We start from the raw sequence: 15,119 nt of genomic DNA, 5'->3' as shown, positions 1-15,119 counted from the left end.
TTGGATTTAGTTGAGTTTGTAGAAATCCTATTATTTTGAAACAGATTTAAATATGAGGAATCGAACAGTTCACTATTTAATACACCTTCATGGATCGAACAGTTCACTATTTAGTACACCTTCGTGGATCGAACAGTTCACTATTTAGTACACCTTCGTGGATCGAACAGTTCACTATTTAGTACACCTTCGTGGATCGAACAGTTCACTATTTAGTACACCTTCGTGGATCGAACAGTTCACTATTTAGTACACCTTCGTGGATCGAACAGTTCACTATTTAGTACACCTTCGTGGATCGAACAGTTCACTATTTAGTACACCTTCGTGGATCGAACAGTTCACTATTTAGTACACCTTCGTGGATCGAACAGTTCACTATTTAGTACACCTTCGTGGATCGAACAGTTCACTATTTAGTACACCTTCGTGGATCGAACAGTTCACTATTTAGTACACCTTCGTGGATCGAACAGTTCACTATTTAGTACACCTTCGTGGATCGAACAGTTCACTATTTAGTACACCTTCGTGGATCGAACAGTTCACTATTTAGTACACCTTCGTGGATCGAACAGTTCACTATTTAGTACACCTTCGTGGATCGAACAGTTCACTATTTAGTACACCTTCGTGGATCGAACAGTTCACTATTTAGTACACCTTCGTGGATCGAACAGTTCACTATTTAGTACACCTTCGTGGATCGAACAGTTCACTATTTAGTACACCTTCGTGGATCGAACAGTTCACTATTTAGTACACCTTCGTGGATCGAACAGTTCACTATTTAGTACACCTTCGTGGATCGAACAGTTCACTATTTAGTACACCTTCGTGGATCGAACAGTTCACTATTTAGTACACCTTCGTGGATCGAACAGTTCACTATTTAGTACACCTTCGTGGATCGAACAGTTCACTATTTAGTACACCTTCGTGGATCGAACAGTTCACTATTTAGTACACCTTCGTGGATCGAACAGTTCACTATTTAGTACACCTTCGTGGATCGAACAGTTCACTATTTAGTACACCTTCGTGGATCGAACAGTTCACTATTTAGTACACCTTCGTGGATCGAACAGTTCACTATTTAGTACACCTTCGTGGATCGAACAGTTCACTATTTAGTACACCTTCGTGGATCGAACAGTTCACTATTTAGTACACCTTCGTGGATCGAACAGTTCACTATTTAGTACACCTTCGTGGATCGAACAGTTCACTATTTAGTACACCTTCGTGGATCGAACAGTTCACTATTTAGTACACCTTCGTGGATCGAACAGTTCACTATTTAGTACACCTTCGTGGATCGAACAGTTCACTATTTAGTACACCTTCGTGGATCGAACAGTTCACTATTTAGTACACCTTCGTGGATCGAACAGTTCACTATTTAGTACACCTTCGTGGATCGAACAGTTCACTATTTAGTACACCTTCGTGGATCGAACAGTTCACTATTTAGTACACCTTCGTGGATCGAACAGTTCACTATTTAGTACACCTTCGTGGATCGAACAGTTCACTATTTAGTACACCTTCGTGGATCGAACAGTTCACTATTTAGTACACCTTCGTGGATCGAACAGTTCACTATTTAGTACACCTTCGTGGATCGAACAGTTCACTATTTAGTACACCTTCGTGGATCGAACAGTTCACTATTTAGTACACCTTCGTGGATCGAACAGTTCACTATTTAGTACACCTTCGTGGATCGAACAGTTCACTATTTAGTACACCTTCGTGGATCGAACAGTTCACTATTTAGTACACCTTCGTGGATCGAACAGTTCACTATTTAGTACACCTTCGTGGATCGAACAGTTCACTATTTAGTACACCTTCGTGGATCGAACAGTTCACTATCTAGTACTCCTTCGTGGATCGAACCGTTCACTTTTTAGTACACCTTCGCGGATCGAACAGTTCAGTATTTAGTACACCTTGGTGGATCGAACAGTTCCTTATCTAGTACCCCTTCGTGGACCGAACAGTTCACTATCCAGTACACCTTCGTGGACCGAACAGTTCACTATTTAGTACCCCTTCGTGGACCGAACAGTTCACTATTTAGTACACATTCGTGGATCGAACAGGTCACTATCTAGTACAACTTCGTGGATCGAACAATGCACTTTTTATGACACCTTCGTGGATCAAAAAGTTCACTATTTAGTACACCTTCGTGGATCGAACAGTTCACTATTTAGTACACCTTCGTGGAGCCAGGTTTCTGTGATAGCTATTATGTCGTATTCTGAAGGACAGAAGTTTGAGTTTAGAGAGTCCAATTTATTTACAACAGTACTGGTATTTTTGTAAAAGCAAGTCATATATCATAAATATTTATTATTATTAAATAAGATTGCCCAATGCGGAATGTTTCGACGACATCTTATGAACCCTGGTCGATGGCCCGTCTCTAGGTACATGGACGTATGCATTGAATCTTGAGTACAAAAGGGGTGCAGAGAGTGTAAGTGAGCGTATAACCTCTGGAGTATTGAGGATAAGGAGAAATAAACAACATTTTAGCTGTATGCGTGATGATACATATTAGGACAAAAACCCATATAAAACGCTCACCTTAACGAATAACGATTCAAATTTTTTTTTTTTAAGCCCACGACAATTCATGCGTCTCTTAAACGCAGACTAAGTCTACATGATGTCTGTGTAAGACTGATCGAGTATGAGTTCTCACGTTTAGTGTTACACAGGTAACCTCACACTATCACTATGTGTGATACAGGGTACATGTATGAGTACTTCTAGTTTAGTTCAACCAGATTCTTGTTGTCTGCGCAAGCTACGCCGAGCAGAGATCAAGCGTCTGGTTGACCGAGACTAGAGTACTTACACAGTAACGTATAAGCATTAGCCATGTTGTAAGGCTTCAGGAGTTTATGCACAAAGTGTGTTGTTAGGGTTTATAGCATGTGACCTACCATCGGCTGTCATCCAGGTAAGACTCCTCATATGTAAACAAATAATGATTGAAACGAGTATACAGTCTTTGGTCTCTATTCTCCAAACCAACTGATCCTTGATACAACATGAAACTTAAACTAATATTAAGACGCATAGTTTACATATTATACATCACATGCAAGAAGATTATGTAAGTGGCAGCCATATTTAATTATCACGTGTACAAACCTATCTCATACATCCTTATTTGGTGATTTAATGTCGTCAATATACGAATTTTAAACTTTTGATTTAACATACACTATAAAAACTATTGACTTGTACCTTCAAATAACTGTAACATACCAAGTCACTTAACACTAGTATGTATATTCCACACGTGAACCAATCAAGCACAGTACGTATAAACGTAGCTAGCGTAATGACCACGCTGTACACACGTGTGCTCAGTAAACCTCTGTATCTCTATAGTGATGATAACACACGTGTGCTCAGTAAGCCTCTGTATCTCTATAGTTATGGCGTATTGCACACGTGTGCTCAGTAAACGTCTGTATCTCTATAATGATGCCGTATTACGCACGTGTGCTCAATTAATCTCTGTATCTCTATATAGTGATGATACCACACGTGTGCTCAGTAAACCTCTACATCTCTATAGTGATGACGTATTACACACGTGTGCCCAGTAAACCTCTGTATCTCTATAGTTATGGCGTATTACACACGTGTGCTCAGTAAACCTCTGCATCTCTATAGTGATGACGTATTACACATGTGTGCTCAATCAACCTCTGTATCTCTATAGTGATGACGTATCCACTCAATAGCAAACGTGTTTATCTGGAGTTCCAGTCACGTAGAAGTCAAAACCATGACCGACTCTTAAATAACACCTGTTCGTGATGGATTGCAGAGGATGCAAACTCTTAAAACAAGATGCATCAGCTAAGCTATGGGTAGGTGTGGGTAATAGGTATCACTCGTGAGGCCTCCAAAACTTTCGGTTCAGTACATTTACTGGTGACGGTATCTCAAACAAACAAACGACAAACACCTTCACTGTAAATATTTATTAACCACTGGCAAACATTGACAGGGAAAAAACAAGTAACAGAGGAACCCACACATTTGAAATATGTGTCTTTTTTTTTTTTTTTTTTTACAAAAGCTGTCATTACAGCTATAAATATTTTCGGGTTGCTAGAATTAGCTGGTATCTGGTTTCCTGTCTGTATTTGTATCGATTTTTAACTATTTACAACATGTTAAGGGTATCACTCTGTAAACAATATTATACTTTTGACGTGCATATTTATAAAATATCAAATTTCCGTCTTGGTATATCTCTCAATTCACCAAATCAACTAATTTAGTTCATCAAAAACTCACTAGGAAAGTGAACAATCAATGGCGCTGAAGTCACTAAAAACTGACAAGGAAAAGCAACCAGCCAGCCCATTAGATTCGTTAAACAATTGATTAAGTTTTCTAAATTGTAAGATTGTGAACAAAATACTCCACTGATTTTCACAGATACATAATTTTATTACATAAACAGGGATTTATCCGAGGTAAATACAAAGTTTTTATTTTTATTTATCCAAACTAGAAATATGCATCATAGGAATGTTTACCAATGCTATTTATATTATGGACACGTACATGTACATAACATAGTTAAAGGACAGCATGTTGATTAACTATATGCCCTATAGAACCTTTGGAACTCGAGGTCATGTATGCAACTTTCAGCAGCGTGCGCATTTGGAACACCACCTGCAGTAGCGTTTCCAACTAAGCGCATCAGCAACGATACACTTTATATCAATTATCTAGTAGAGGCGAATGAAAAATGTTTATTCATTGTTTTGATGTTTCAATTAAATGCTATATACGGCGGGCGGGGGGCGAAGTGAAAAGCGGCAGGGGTTCTATTCTCCAATCGGACGTGAAAAAGTAAAAGTTCGGGTGCCCAACCACGTGGGTTTTCTCAGAGTACCTCGTCCTTCTTCTCACATTAGGTTCCTCTGTGCGCTTTAATCCGGTTCAACAAGAATGATTTGTATAAGTTGGATAACTTGTTACATAGTTGTTGTGAACATTATTGTGTAGTATAAACACATCCGTTCGCCATCAGTTTTTTTTATCAAACGTCTTCAGCTTCATGTTTTACACGTAAGATATACAACGGCAAATGATTGCAATTTATATTCATTCCGGAGATGAACTTTTCAAGTATTACTCGTCAACTTCACCGAACAGCTTATATTTGCAAAAAATTAAATCAGGAGAAAGGATAAACGTCATGATCAGCTGTCACGACAGAGATTAATAAGAAAAAACAAGCTTCTTAACACATTCTTTCATTAGGAAATAATCGATGCAAGACGTCATAATTCAAGTATGACGTCGAAGAGTATTGTGACATCAGCAGATGTAGTTTCGATCTATCAAAAGATAAACCCTGGATAAAATCTATAGCCGATATCAGATACAAACATGTTTGACCATTGTACCATTATACATTTCTTAACTATTTATAAATCTATAACTGCTGTTTGTTTTAATATCCTATTGTGGTTTTGAACGCCTTGGTTACAGTTTCAGTTGTTAATGTTAGTATATTTGAAAAAAATGCCATTTTTGCTTCGGTATTCTCATAAAGAGTAACAGCGTTTGAAGATGCATTATTAGAAGTAAATATCATTTTAATTAAATAAATCTGTTATGTGTGATGATAATGTATGTCGGTATTGATGGCTCAATATCTCTTATTATAAGTATTTATTTTTATATTTCACCAACAGTTCCTCTGTGAACTCTATAACAACATCGACAGAATCTCTGTCAGGTGTAAATAAGTCGGTCTTAATAGGTGCATGACATTAAGTAGTTGTATTGAATGGTGTAGTAGTGACACGGTATCTTGTATATTAATATATAATTGAATCTTAGCAGTCAATAATCAATTAATTAGCGTTCCCAGTGGCTGAATTGTAAGTATAATGTTGGTCTTACCTTATTGACGGATTTGAAAAAAAAGTTTTACTTTTAAATGTTACAGGGTAAATTATGTCTGAACAGGAAACATTTGGGATCGATTACCGATCCGTGGACTCGAACGAAGGACTTCAATCCGGTGCGTGTTCTACCTTCACGTGCTGTCATTCCGGATCCGGCACGTGCGGTAACGTGGTCGTCAGATATAAAAAGGAACCTTTATTCCGACAGAATATCACGAGGTCGGCCTGCCTGTATTTATCACTATTTACACTAGTAAGTCAAAAACACCAATTTAACTGACTGAACGTCATTTCCTTTAATTACTAGAACATTATCATCCATAGTTCATAGCGTTAAAAGACATTTATTTTTAATCATTCATAATAATACATAGCCATGTTTATTTGCAACTGACAGATATTTGAAAACATGATTAACTTAGATGTTTTAATAAATATGCAATTTAATGTACCAGTCATAGTGATATTAATCAAGAGGGTATCAAATGATAGACAGATTATTGTTTGAAATCAAGTTTTATTGTAAAGCTGGTCTTTTAGGTTTGATGTTGAAATATTCTTAAACAATGTCGGACTAATGAAGTAATTGGCGAAAAATAAATGTATGATCCCGTTGTAATGGTTCTTCTGTTAAGATAGACTTTCCAAATATCTCTAGGCATATTGGTTTTCGCAACACAGGGGTCAGAACCACATACTATTCTACTGTAGAAATAGAGAGTTATTACATCGACCATTACAGTAATCATTATAGATAGTTGTCGAGTGTCTGGTACCTGTGATCTCTGGTTAGGAAGTTGAAGGCAGTACATATTTCCGTAGCAGGGTTACCGTAAAACGATACACGACCTGGAGATGTCGGACTAATGGGGATTCCGTCCTCGTTAACTAGACAACATAAAGACAGAACATGTGTAAAGATAGGACAACACGATACTGACCACACATACTGACCACACATACTGACTAACACGTACAGATTCTTAGTCTTGACACAAACACAAATTTCTTTTTCAAAACAATTTCCTGAAATCAATTTTGCCACTGTTTATTTTGTTGTTTGGGGGATGTGGTAAATATAGTCACCACGGCAGCTACACGTCGAGTCATAAACATGATGTCTTTTCTGGGAAGGGGTCGTTTCAATAACCCGTCATTGGATAGCATTACTCACGGCAACAGAACTGAAAGGGGGTGCATTCATATAACCACGTTCGATAGGAAATTGTTTCAAATGTTTGCAAGTCGTACTGTATAATAGTCCCTTCCTTTAGAGGTTTAGGTCTAGTGTGGATATCACTTAAATGGTTGCGCTTTGTTGCTGTTTCTTTTCATTTTATCGTTCAATATTTCTATAAACTTCCATGCCTGCTTTCGTATATTCTCGAATATTTCAATAATGTCACGCGGGTTTAGTTAATCAATGTCTAAATGTCATGTTAAATCCACTGTATATTATTTGCAGGGATTTGCTAAAGGTCAAATAGGACCCTCTCTAATAGACCTCCAAATCATCAGCGGGGTCGGTCTTACAGAAGGTGCTGCTCTCCTTACCACTGTCTACGCAGTGTATATGGCCGGGGCCTGTTTGGGCGGAGTAATCTACAACAAGATGAGGAGAACGTTCATCCTAGCAGGCTCGAATATCCTGTTGGCCGTCGCCACATTGGCAATACCTTGGTGTTCTTTCTATTGGCTTATGCTCGTCGCCTTCTCACTGTTCGGGTTAAGCTTAGGAGTGACTGATTCTGGTAATGTCCGCTTGTTCGTTTGTATTATAATTGCCTATTGCTTTCGATTTCGTCATGTTTATGAGTTTCCTTATGACTAGCAGTAGTAAGACAACAGCTTTGAGAATTGACAACCATCGAATAAACCACTTCTGACTTTTCCGATTTTCTTTTTTAACTGGTTTCCTATCGATTGATTGACAACTTATTAGACTATATATTTCAAGGACAAAAGCCGAATGCGAAATTAATTCAATTTTTAATGCATTGATTTGCCATCATAACAAATAAAATTGAGTTCAGTTGTTAACCGTTATCAACGCATTTCCTTTTGTTATGAACATAAAACCCTGATAAAATAATTGGGGATGAAAAGGTACGGGGTTCACCCTCCCGACTACGTGGGGTTTACCCTCCCGACCACGTGGGGTTCACCCTCCCGACCACGTTGGGTTTCCCCCGGGAACTCTGGTTGTTCACCCTCCCGATAACGTTGGGGTTTCCCCCGGATACTCTGGTTGTTCACCCTCCCGATAACGTTGGGGTTTCCCCCGGAAACTCTGGTTGTTCACCCTCCCGTCCACTTTGGGTTTTCCCCCGGGAACTCCGGTTGTTCACCCTCCCAACCACGCTGGGGTTCCCCCCCCCTCCCACCGGGAACTCTGGTTGTTCACCCTCCCGACCATGTTTTGTTTTCCCCCAGGAACTCTGGTTGTTCACCCTCCCGACCACGTTGGGGTTTCCTCACGGGAACTGTGGTTGTTGACCCTCCCGACCAGGTTGGGTTTCCCCCCGGGAACTGTGGTTGTTCACCCTCCCGACCATGTTTTGTTCTCCCCCGGGAACTCTGGTCATTCACCCTTCCAACCACGTTGGGTTTCCCCCGGGAACTCTGGTTGTTCACCCTTCCAACCACGTTGGGTTCCCCCCAGGAACTCTGGTTGTTGACCTTCCCGACCACGTTGGGTTTCCCCCCTGTAACTCTGGTTGTAGACCCTCCCGACCAGGTTGGGTTTCCCCCCGGGAGCTCTGGTTGTTGACCCTCCCGACCACGTGAGGTTCACCCTCCCGACCACGTTGGGGTTTCCCCCAGGGATCTCTGGTTGTTCACCCTCCCGACCACGTTGGGGTTTTCCCCCAGGAACTGTGGTCGTTGACTCTCCCGGCCACGTTGGGTTTTCCCCCGGGAACTCTGGTTGTTCACCCTCCCGACCACGTTGGGTTTCCCCCGGGAACTCTGGTCGTTCATCCTCCCGACCACGTTGGGGTTTCCTCCTGGGAACTCTGGTTGTTCACCCTCCCGACCACGTTGGGTTTCCCCCCCGGGAACTCTGGTTGTTCACCCTCCCGACCATGTTTTATTCTCCCCCGGGAACTCTGGTTGTTCACCCTCCCGACCACGTTGGGTTTCCCCCGGGAACTCTGGTTGTTCACCCTCCCAACCACGTTGGGTTTTTCCCCGGGAACTCTGGTTGTTCACCCTCCCGACCACGTTGGGTTTTCCCCCGGGAACTCTGGTTTTCATCCACAGTAACATTAATGTTCAAATTAGTTCGTATTGGACTTGTGTTCTGTAGGAAGGTTTGGTAAGGTTATCAACAACAGGTAAGGTTAAACACGTCTACATTTTGTTGCAGTTGCTAGCGGGGACCTGCAGTATACCTGGGGAAAGGACGGCCGCCCTTACATGCAGGGGATGCAGCTGCTGTACGCTATAGGAGTGACAGTTTCTCCACTCATTGCTGCGCCTTTCTTGTCCTCTTCAGTACCAACGGACTTCCGGCGAAACGAATCTGACATCGATTCATTTCTCTATACATCCAATGAAACAACATTATCGACTAATCTGACCTGTTTTGAAAGTGCATTGCACAACATGTCTACGAATGTTTCAAAGTCTACAGATCATATTACAAATGAGAAATCACAACTGTACCTGTCCTATATGTTTACCACAATATTTAGCGTGTTCGCCTGTTTAGCATTTCTTGCATTCTACTTCCGTTTTGAGCGGCAAACGCAAGATGTCATTCCTGAATTAAGCGTCTCCAAGGATTATAATACCAGAGATCTCCCAAGATCAATGAAATGTTTGGCACTAGGGTTGTTGGTCAGTATATCGGGACTTATCTGTTGTATAGACGATACGTTCCTAGGATTTCTGACCACGTTCTGTGTGAAATACCTCAAATGGACTAAGTCCCAAGGGGCGGTATTATCGTCAGCCTCTTGTTCAATTGTAGTTGTCGGAAGGATATTGGCAGTAGTGATAATACAGTTCATCAGTCCCATGACTCTTGTTGGGTTCCATTGTTTCGTTACGATGTTGTCGTTTGTAGGACTGTACATAAGCGCTGTACATGTATCCAGTATGGGAGTATATATTTCCGCACTTGGATTCGGATTCGGCAAGTCGGCCATCTTGCCGAGTGTGTTTTCCTGGATTGAAGAGATTGTCTCCCCTGTAAGTGGTAAAATATCGGCTATGGTGTTTTTTGTGATAACTGCTTTAACTGCTATTAATCCTGTTATACTCGGCAATATGATGGAGAATCTGGCCGACATTTGGTTCGCGTTGCTGTTACTGGCGGAGAGCATAGTTCTTTTGCTGGTTTATACTGCTGCAGCAGTGTTATCTAAGTATATTATAGCGGTGTACGGATACACGTACAGAGAACAGGAGATAGTCATAGAAAACTCCCCAGTCAACCAACCGGAAGTGACAAATAAATCAGATCATATGTTGTAAAACAATATAAGTCATTAAATATCTGTAAAGGTGAATTTTCCAAAACATGACATGACTCTTTACGTGCATTATAAAAAAAATCATTTGTAGTCATATCAAAAAGGAAATTCATGCTTTTAAGCTTTTGGAATAATAACCTAAAGTGCAGTAGTTTTAGTATGACGAAATAGGTTCCCGATAAAGAAGGTGGGAACTTTTTTCTTAAGTTTTATTCGTGGTTCAAAAAGTTCAACACACAAATAACACGGAATAAAAGGTAATACGTTTCATTGAGAAAATACAAGTTTTCATCCTTTTAGCTGTTTTGAACTCTAACAGGATTGTAACTTCTGAAATCAATGTAGTAAAGTTGTTGTAATTCTGTTCAGTGTACGGATAAACATCACAATAACAAGTTGTAAAACCTATTTCAACATACTCAACCCAAAGTAAACATCATTTTTAGGGCGGTTTCAGTAAAACTTTAGATGCAGTTTTCAATATACAGTAATTGGACTTAGCAATTTCGAACCGGCATATTATCGTAGGGTTACTAATGTCTACAACAGGAAATTTTCCCAATTAAATGCATCATGGCATTGCATTTTGAATTCTTAACATGTAGAATCTTCTTACATATATACAAAACTCTCACAATCTCTGTCGCCAGATTTCAGCGACAAATCCTAGTGTTAATAGATCTAGAGCAGTAGACAGCTGACCATAAACGGGCGACCCGATCAGAATTTTAGAACCCGTACGCGTGATTGTGGTAAGTTTTAGCGGACTACTCTACTCGGCAATCATTGTCATTCACAATGTGCTGGTACGAACCCATTATTGACTGTTTTACAGTCATTGGAATAATGTGTAACAGGAACAACATAATTTGATAAAGTACCAAATATACCGATCGGATATGAAACCCGCATACAATATACCCTATTTCACACTAGCCATCAGGATTGTTTTCATTTCATTCCAATCGTTCTTAACAAATTGCACAACGGGGCGATCGATTGTTTGTGGTATTTTTTGTGTGTTGTACGATCACAGCTGTAAATTATAAACTTATCAAGTCACACTGCAAATTCTAAGCAGACACCACTTCAAAGGCCAAGCCATCCTTTCTCTAAATTCATAATTCTTCGTTCCGTTCTAAATAATATAGTGGATCTATAGCTGTTCGAATTCCCTGAATAGATTTCTCTGTCTAATAAACCGAACACAGTAGATGACCATCTTCATTCCGTCTGTTCTGGTCCTATTCAATATGATTATGCAAGATCTCCTTTAAAAGGCTGTAAAATTCCTTCGTTCAAATCTTAAAATACCAGCCGAAAACTGCGTTTCAGTTAATTTTTTGACGTTGTTAATTTGCAAATCTACATTATCCGACAGTACAATATCAGGGCAGTGGTCATTGTTTTACTGTTATTGTTTACTTTTGTGCATTAAAGTGGAACATACATGGAAAACATCGTTCTTGATTACCTTTGTCAGGTTGCCTGAGAAATATTGCCTTAATACAAACCTAGGAAGTATATATCGATTTCATTCATCAGTTGAAAACAGTTAGCAAGAAGGAACCTGGGATACACTCACAAGTTCAGCAACATAAAGCGTGGCATGTGGCCGGATGGGTGCTCGCTCGCACTTAACAAAATGTAGCAAAATATATCAAACTGAGTAATAAAATTAGAAATGATTATGTACAGGTGTAATGAAAATGTCTCTATATACTACGCTACTTGGTGTGCGCGCGTTCGTGGACAAAAATGACTGCTAAGTGATTCTATTGTTTGTTCTTGTTCATCTGTTTCTTGTTAATCAATGAACCGTGACGTCCTATGTAATACTAACATTAACTGGACTTGTTCCTTAGTAATAGTTATCGGAGCGGACAGATGTACTAGAACAATTCTGACGTGCTGGAGAACGGTGAGTCGAGGAATTCGAAAAGAAGAGCAAGAATGTGATCATTATCTTACAATTAACGATAACACCCTGTTGTACGCTACAATTAACGATAACACCCTGTTGTACTCTACAATAAACGATAACACCCTGTTGTACGCTACAATTAACGATAACACCTTGTAATTAACGATAACACCATGTTGTACGCTACAATTAACGATAACATCCTGCTGTACGCTACAATTAACGATAACACCCTGTTGTACGCTACAATTAACGATAACACCCTGTTGTACACTACAATTAACGATAAAACCCTGTCGTACGCTACAATTAACGATAACACCCTGTGGTACGCTTCCACAACATTTTAATACTACTCGGTATCTGTTGTTTCTTAAACTAGTTAAGCAATTCATTACTAATCTGTATTTTCTGATGCATTTATTGTCCATAAATACCTTATTTTATTAATGTTAGTTAAAATACACCATTGGTTATTATGTTAATCACTTTGTTTAATTGACAAGATATGTAATTTCATTGATTAGTCATAAATGCTTAGGGTTGTTGAGATTAAAAGCATTTTTTTAAAAAAGTGGAGAATGTTAAGGACAATATTTCAGATATGTTTGAGTCTACGATAACAGATCTTCATATACAAAAAAAACCACCATCTTATCAAAGTTTAATTGTTGGAAGAGAAAGGAAACTGAATGTTTCAATTTTGAATATCGTGTAATATGGTGTTACTGTGAATAGCAAACAAGATGACGTACAAACGTACACTTTAGGTAAGGTATCAGGAGAAAGCACCAGCCTACCTACCTGTTCACAAGGAGATGTCGGAGCGCCAAAGTCTTGTGTAAATTCTCCAGAGTAAATATTAACAGGGGGAGGAAAGAAGGTTTAGCATAGGGCTTTCACCATTCACAACTGTAACTCCGTGCCCATAGGGCTTTCACCGTTCACAACTGAAACTCCGTGTCAATAGGGCTTTCACCATTCACATCTGAAACTCCGTGTCCATAGGGCTTTCACCATTCACAACTGTAACTCCGCGTCCATAGGGCTTTCACCATTCACAACTGTAACTCCGTGTCCATAGGGCTTTCACCGTTCACAACTGAAACTCCGTGTCCATAGGGCTTTCACCATTCACATCTGAAACTCCGTGTCCATAGGGCCTTCACCATTCACATCTGAACCTCCGTGTCCATAGGGCTTTTACCATTCACAACTGTATCTACGTGTCCATAGGGCTTTCACCATTCACAACTGTAACTCCGTGTCCATAGGGCTTTCACCATTCACAACAGTATCTCCGTGTCCATAGGGCTTTTACCATTCACAACTGTATCTCCGTGTCCCTGGGGCCTTCACCATTCACAACTGAAACTCTGTGTTCATAGGGCTTTCATCATTCACAACTGTAACTCCGTGTCCATAAGTCCTTCACCATTCGCAACTGTAACTCTGTGTCCATAGGGCTTACACCATTCACAACTGTAACTCTGTGTCCTTAGGGCCTTCACCATTCACAACTAAAACTCGGTGTCCATAGGGCTTTCACCATTCACAACTATAACTCCGTGTCCATAGGGCCTTCACCGTTCACAACTGTAACTCCGTGTCCAGAAGGATTTCACCATTCGCAACTGTATCTCCGTGGCCATAGGGCTTTCACCATTCACAACTGAACCTCTGTGTTCATAGGGCTTTCATCATTCACAACTGTAACTCCGTGTCCATAAGTCCTTCACCATTCGCAACTGTAACTCTGTGTCCATAGGGCTTTCACCATTCACAACTGAGACTCCGTGTCCATAGGGCTTTCACCATTCACCATAGGGCTTTCACCATTCACAACTGAAACTGCGTGTCCATAGGGCCTTCACCATTCACAAATGAAACTCCGTGTCCATAGGGCTTTCACCATTCACCATAGGGCTTTCACCATTCACAACTGAACCTCTGTGTTCATAGGGCTTTCATCATTCAACTCTGTGTTCATAGGGCTTTCATCATTCAACTCTGTGTTCATAGGGCTTTCATCATTCCCAACTGTAACTCCGTGTCCATAGGGCCTTCACCATTCGCAACTGTAACTCCGTGTCCATAGGGCTTTCACCGTTCACAACTGTAACTCCGTGTCCAGAAGGATTTCACCATTCGCAACTGTATCTCCGTGTCCATAGGGCTTTCACCATTCACCATAGGGCTTTCACCATTCACAACTGAAACTGCGTGTCCATAGGGCCTTCACCATTCACAACTGTAACTCTGTGTCCTTAGGGCCTTCACCATTCACAACTAAAACTCGGCGTCCATAGGGCTTTCACCATTCACAACTATAACTCCGTGTCCATAGGGCTTTCACCGTTCACAACTGTAACTCCGTGTCCATAAGGATTTCACCATTCGCAACTGTATCTCCGTGTCCATAGGGCTTTCACCATTCACAACTGAAACTCTGTGTTCATAGGGCTTTCATCATTCACAACTGTAACTCCGTGTCCATAGGGCCTTCACCATTCACAACTAAAACTCCGTGTCCATAGGGCCTTCACCATTCGCAACTGTAACTCCGTGTGAATAGGGCTTTCACCATTCACAACTATAACTCTGTGTTCATAGGGCTTTCACCATTCATAACTGAAACTCCGTTTCCATAGGGCTTTCACCATTCACAACTGTAACTCTGTGTCCATAGGGCTTTCACCATTCACAACTGTAACTCCGTGTCCATAGGGCTTTCACCATTCACAACTG

At 40.4% G+C, this 15,119-nt stretch overlaps 1 protein-coding gene across 2 annotated transcripts in view; it reads left to right on the top strand.

Moving 5' to 3' along the window:
- The window catches only part of LOC110451024 (sodium-dependent glucose transporter 1B-like), a 35,015-nt gene extending 23,142 nt beyond the window's left edge, over nucleotides 1–11,873 (top strand). The window contains exons 1-4 of one of the 2 annotated variants that reach the window (XM_021498856.1): nucleotides 2,776–2,977; nucleotides 6,011–6,222; nucleotides 7,435–7,720; nucleotides 9,337–11,873. In XM_021498856.1, coding sequence (XP_021354531.1) covers nucleotides 6,019–6,222; nucleotides 7,435–7,720; nucleotides 9,337–10,448 — 1,602 coding nt within the window. In that variant the 5' untranslated portion in view covers nucleotides 2,776–2,977; nucleotides 6,011–6,018 and the 3' untranslated portion in view covers nucleotides 10,449–11,873. Of the gene's footprint in view, nucleotides 1–2,775; nucleotides 2,978–6,010; nucleotides 6,223–7,434; nucleotides 7,721–9,336 lie in introns of those variants that run through there. The other variant, XM_021498857.1, reaches the window with a different exon arrangement.
- Nucleotides 11,874–15,119: the final 3,246 nt, after the last annotated feature.

This window comes from Mizuhopecten yessoensis, unplaced genomic scaffold (genome assembly GCF_002113885.1).
Source record: "Mizuhopecten yessoensis strain PY_sf001 unplaced genomic scaffold, ASM211388v2 scaffold5737, whole genome shotgun sequence".
In the NCBI taxonomy this organism is placed as follows: Eukaryota; Metazoa; Mollusca; class Bivalvia; order Pectinida; family Pectinidae; genus Mizuhopecten; species Mizuhopecten yessoensis.
This window is presented reverse-complemented; position numbering and strand designations above follow the sequence as displayed.